The sequence below is a fragment of the Elaeis guineensis genome, chromosome 5, assembly GCF_000442705.2.
Source record: "Elaeis guineensis isolate ETL-2024a chromosome 5, EG11, whole genome shotgun sequence".
NCBI lineage: Eukaryota > Viridiplantae > Streptophyta > Magnoliopsida > Arecales > Arecaceae > Elaeis > Elaeis guineensis.
In genome coordinates, this window is record NC_025997.2 from 128,752,876 (window position 1) to 128,756,670 (window position 3,795).

At 51.9% G+C, this 3,795-nt stretch overlaps 1 protein-coding gene across 1 annotated transcript; it reads right to left on the minus strand.

The window, feature by feature from the left end:
* Positions 1-817: 817 nt before the first annotated feature.
* LOC105045752 (exocyst complex component EXO70H1) lies at positions 818-3,079 on the minus strand. Its single transcript, XM_010924135.4, has one exon. It carries the CDS (start codon positions 2,973-2,975, stop codon positions 1,089-1,091), a length of 1,887 nt encoding a protein of 628 aa, XP_010922437.1. The 5' UTR covers positions 2,976-3,079; the 3' UTR covers positions 818-1,088.
* Between the last annotated feature and the right edge of the window lie 716 nt (positions 3,080-3,795).

Here is a 3,795-nt window from a genome sequence, read left to right on the forward strand (position 1 = left end):
GGGTGTTCAACAAAAAAGGAGAAAGTTGATGCATCAGTGCCCATCAAACAAGATAAAATGCCTTCAGATTATTCACAGTCATCTTGATACACTGATGAGGCCCCTGCAATCAACCTCAACCTTGAGAGTTCTGAACATGGAATTGCTCGGTGATGGTGAGATGTAGATGATGTTTGTCTAACTTGTAATGCCTTTTTCTCTTGAGCATCATGAACCACCTCAAACAGGCTATGTGGACGATCCAATCTCTATCACAACGGCCCCATCAACAATCAGCTGATCTAATTGGGTCTATCATATCTTCACGTTAACGTAATATTTTTATTTCTCAAAGGTCAATAAAATTAACTTGTTAAATTTTTTTTAAAAAAAGGTTCATACTTCCATAACCAGACATTTAGGTCCAATTATCTCATTTTGGCCATTACTTTTGCACGCTTTTATTTCTCGTTAATCTTGCACCTGGTCTCCCCATAGGACCATAACTGAGCCCAACCCTTGTTATTTTAAGCACATATAAACAGCATGAGTCCAAAGTCTGAATACCCTTCCAAGACTCAGATGCCATAAGGATGATAGCACACTGCAGAACTAAATCCTCATAATTCCTTAAAATTTTGATACAATTTTTCTATACCTACTTTTCCATTCATAATCACAAATTAGAGTGAAAAAAACATTCACAAATCTTACCCAAAAAAATCAAAAATTAATATGATGTTCATGAATAAAGAATCAAACAACACACAAACCATTAAAATCCATGACATTAGGGTGAATCTGATAATAAGATAGTAGAACACACCAACTAGTAGCATTATGAATGAAAAGCTACCATTACTTTCTGAATAGTATTTTTCTAAAACAAAATAAAATAACTAGTGGATCAGGATTATCACAACATCTCAGAATTTAGCATTTATATGACTAATTAGATTGGTTGTAACAGCTTGAGGATTTTTTTCCCTTTTTGGCAAAAGAAAAAAAAAGTAACTCGGTACTATTTCGCAGTTAATTGTATAGTTTGAGTGTGTATCAACTTTATTACAAGTATGTGTCTTTAGATTTCACCAAAACACAAGGGTGTCCTATATGGATGCCGATCGAAGGGGGCTCTGGAACGAGCCCGATTCTAGAAGCCCATAGACGCGGTTCTTCACGTCCCCCGGCGAGAACCTCACCACGGCGGCCGCCGCCGCGCTGGAGTCCCTGAGCGCCGCGCGGCACCCCTCGTAGAACACTCGGTACGCCGGCACGATCAAGCTCGCCACCGACGCCCGCACCTCCTCCCTTATCCGCGCGTCCGCAACCACCCAATCGGCCTGGCACCGGCACGTCGCCTCGAACATCAGGTTGAACCCCTTCATCTTCTCCCACGCCTCGCTGGAGTCCATCTTCGCCGCTGGGTCCGCCGGCACCGCCGCTGCCACCTTCGCCCATCCCAGCCGCTCGTAGCTCGACGCGTAGTGCCGCGCCTTCGCCGCGTGCTTCGCCGCCCAGTCGTCGCCAAGGAGGAACCTGAGATGGCTCTCCCGGACCTTGTTCACAATGTACTGGAGATTGTTGGAGAGGAAGAGGTAGGAGAGCGCCACCTCCCGGTAGACCTCCGCCTTTCCGTCGAGCTTGCAGAGGAGGACGAGGACGAGCCACGCGAACCGGGGGGAGATTGTGGAGGCGGCACCGCCGCCGTCGGAGGCAGAGGAGGAGGAAGCGGAGGTGGAGGCAGAATCGAAGAAGGATTCGGGGAGAGGAGTCGGGATCTGGAGGGAAAAATCGGCGTAGATGTCGGCGAGGGATGCCTCGTAGTCGGCGAGGAAGGCGAGGTAGTTCATCACGTAGCGGGTCAGAGGGTGGACGGCGCCGCCGGGGACCGGCGATTTGGAGTTGTCCTTCTGGATCGCCGTCTCGAAGTCGGCGAGCATGGCTCGCGCCGCCTCGGCGAGCTTGAGAAGGGAGGCGAGAGCCTGGGACCGGACGGCGGCGGTGGACTCGAAGCAGAAGACGGCCTCGATCTCTGGCCAGAGATCGGAGATGGCGTCGTAGACATCGAGGATCCGGAACAGCTTCTCCGGCGACCGCTTCGTTTTGGCCACGGATTCGGGGAATTCGAGGAATAGGGCGGCGGCGTCGCGGGTGATGTCGGCGAAGCAGGACTCGCCGATGGAATCGGAGCCGGCGAAGACGTAGTCGCAGAGGATCCGTTCTCCGGAGAAGAGGGTCCTGAGGGCGACAGGGGCGGCAACGAGCCAGGAGCGGATCTTGAGGTCGAGGGCCTCCCAATCGAGCTTCTGGTGGATCTGGGATTGGGACAGCCTTTCGAAGCCCAGGCGGTAGAGGCCCTCGTCTACGATGGATTTGCGGAGGGTTTTGTAGATACGGACGCACTCCTTGCCGTACCCGGCGGCAATCATGGACTCGGCGATGGCGCGGAGGTCGGCCATGGCGACGGCGGAGGCCCTTTCGACCTCGCCGATGGACTCGCCGGCGGCGCAGATCTCGTCGTCGTCGGAGGCCTCGGTATCGTCGGAGAAGGCTCTGGAGCGGGTGCGGGTGGAGGAGGAGACGGATTCGGGGTCAAGGCGGTCGCGGTTGGTGCAGAGGATCTGCTGGAACTCATGCTCGAGGCGGCGCATGGCGGTCTGCATGAGGGTCTGTGCGCGGATGAGAGCGGCGGAGCGGGCGGCTGCGGGGGCGGCGCATTCGCCGGAGACGAAAAAGACCATGGCACGCTGGAGGTCGGCGACGGCGTGGAGGAACTCGCGGGCCTCGGCGCGGCCGGCATGGAAGAGGGAGGTGACCTTAGCGAAGGTATTGGCGTTGGCGTCGGCGTTCCACCGGGAGATGATGGCCTCGGCGGAGGCGATATGATCCTCCATGAGGGTGGCGGAGAAGCTCTGCCGTGGCGACGCCGACGGCGGATTGGACCGCCAGCGGCCTGCGTGGGAGAAGAGGGCGCGCAGTCCGTTGCGCGGCATTTCTAAATCCTCACACACGAAGAAGGAAGTGAGGAATTAGAATTAGGTTTCGGGAGGGGAGCAAGAGGGAAGGTGTTATCATTTGGGTGATAGGATACAGAGGCAGTTACAGCTGCTTATATAGGAGAGGGTGCGGCGGAGGAAAGCCCGCGGAATTAGGGAGACGTGTCAAGAGATGCCACGTTTTTAATTTTTTTTTTAATTTCTAATTTAAATTTGGGAGTAACGGCACGCAAACTTAACGCCACCCAATATGGACCCAACAAGTTGAAGTCTGCTAATTAAGGAGGTGATGTGACGTGCAAAAGTTTAACGAGGGATTGCTACTTAGGATATATTTTGATATTATTGAATTGGAAGAGGGGGGAGCGGCCTAAGACCCGGGTGATCGATCTGCGGATTAGATGGTGTTGTTTCCAGTTGAGCTGGAGCATGGCAGCGTCCTTTTGTGGCCGGCTGATGATAAGACCTTAGCACGTGCTGACCGAACCACTCGTATTATTTGCCGGCCCTCCGGTACGCGGGTTGCGGTCGACAGCTGGGTTTCATGCAGCGTTGACATGGGGACTGGAGATGAGCATCGTTGCGTTACTATGTGCATTCGAATTATAAGATGTTTTATTTATTTATTTATTTATTTATTTATTATTATATTTATATTTAGAAAAATTTTGATGCGCTGGGATTATACGTCAGAAAAAATTTTTTGTGCGCCGCAGATGATACAGAATATATGCATCATCTACGATAATTGATTCGTGCATAAGATATCTGTGGTGTGCAAAAAATCTCTATATGTCAGAGACCATGTGGGCCGACA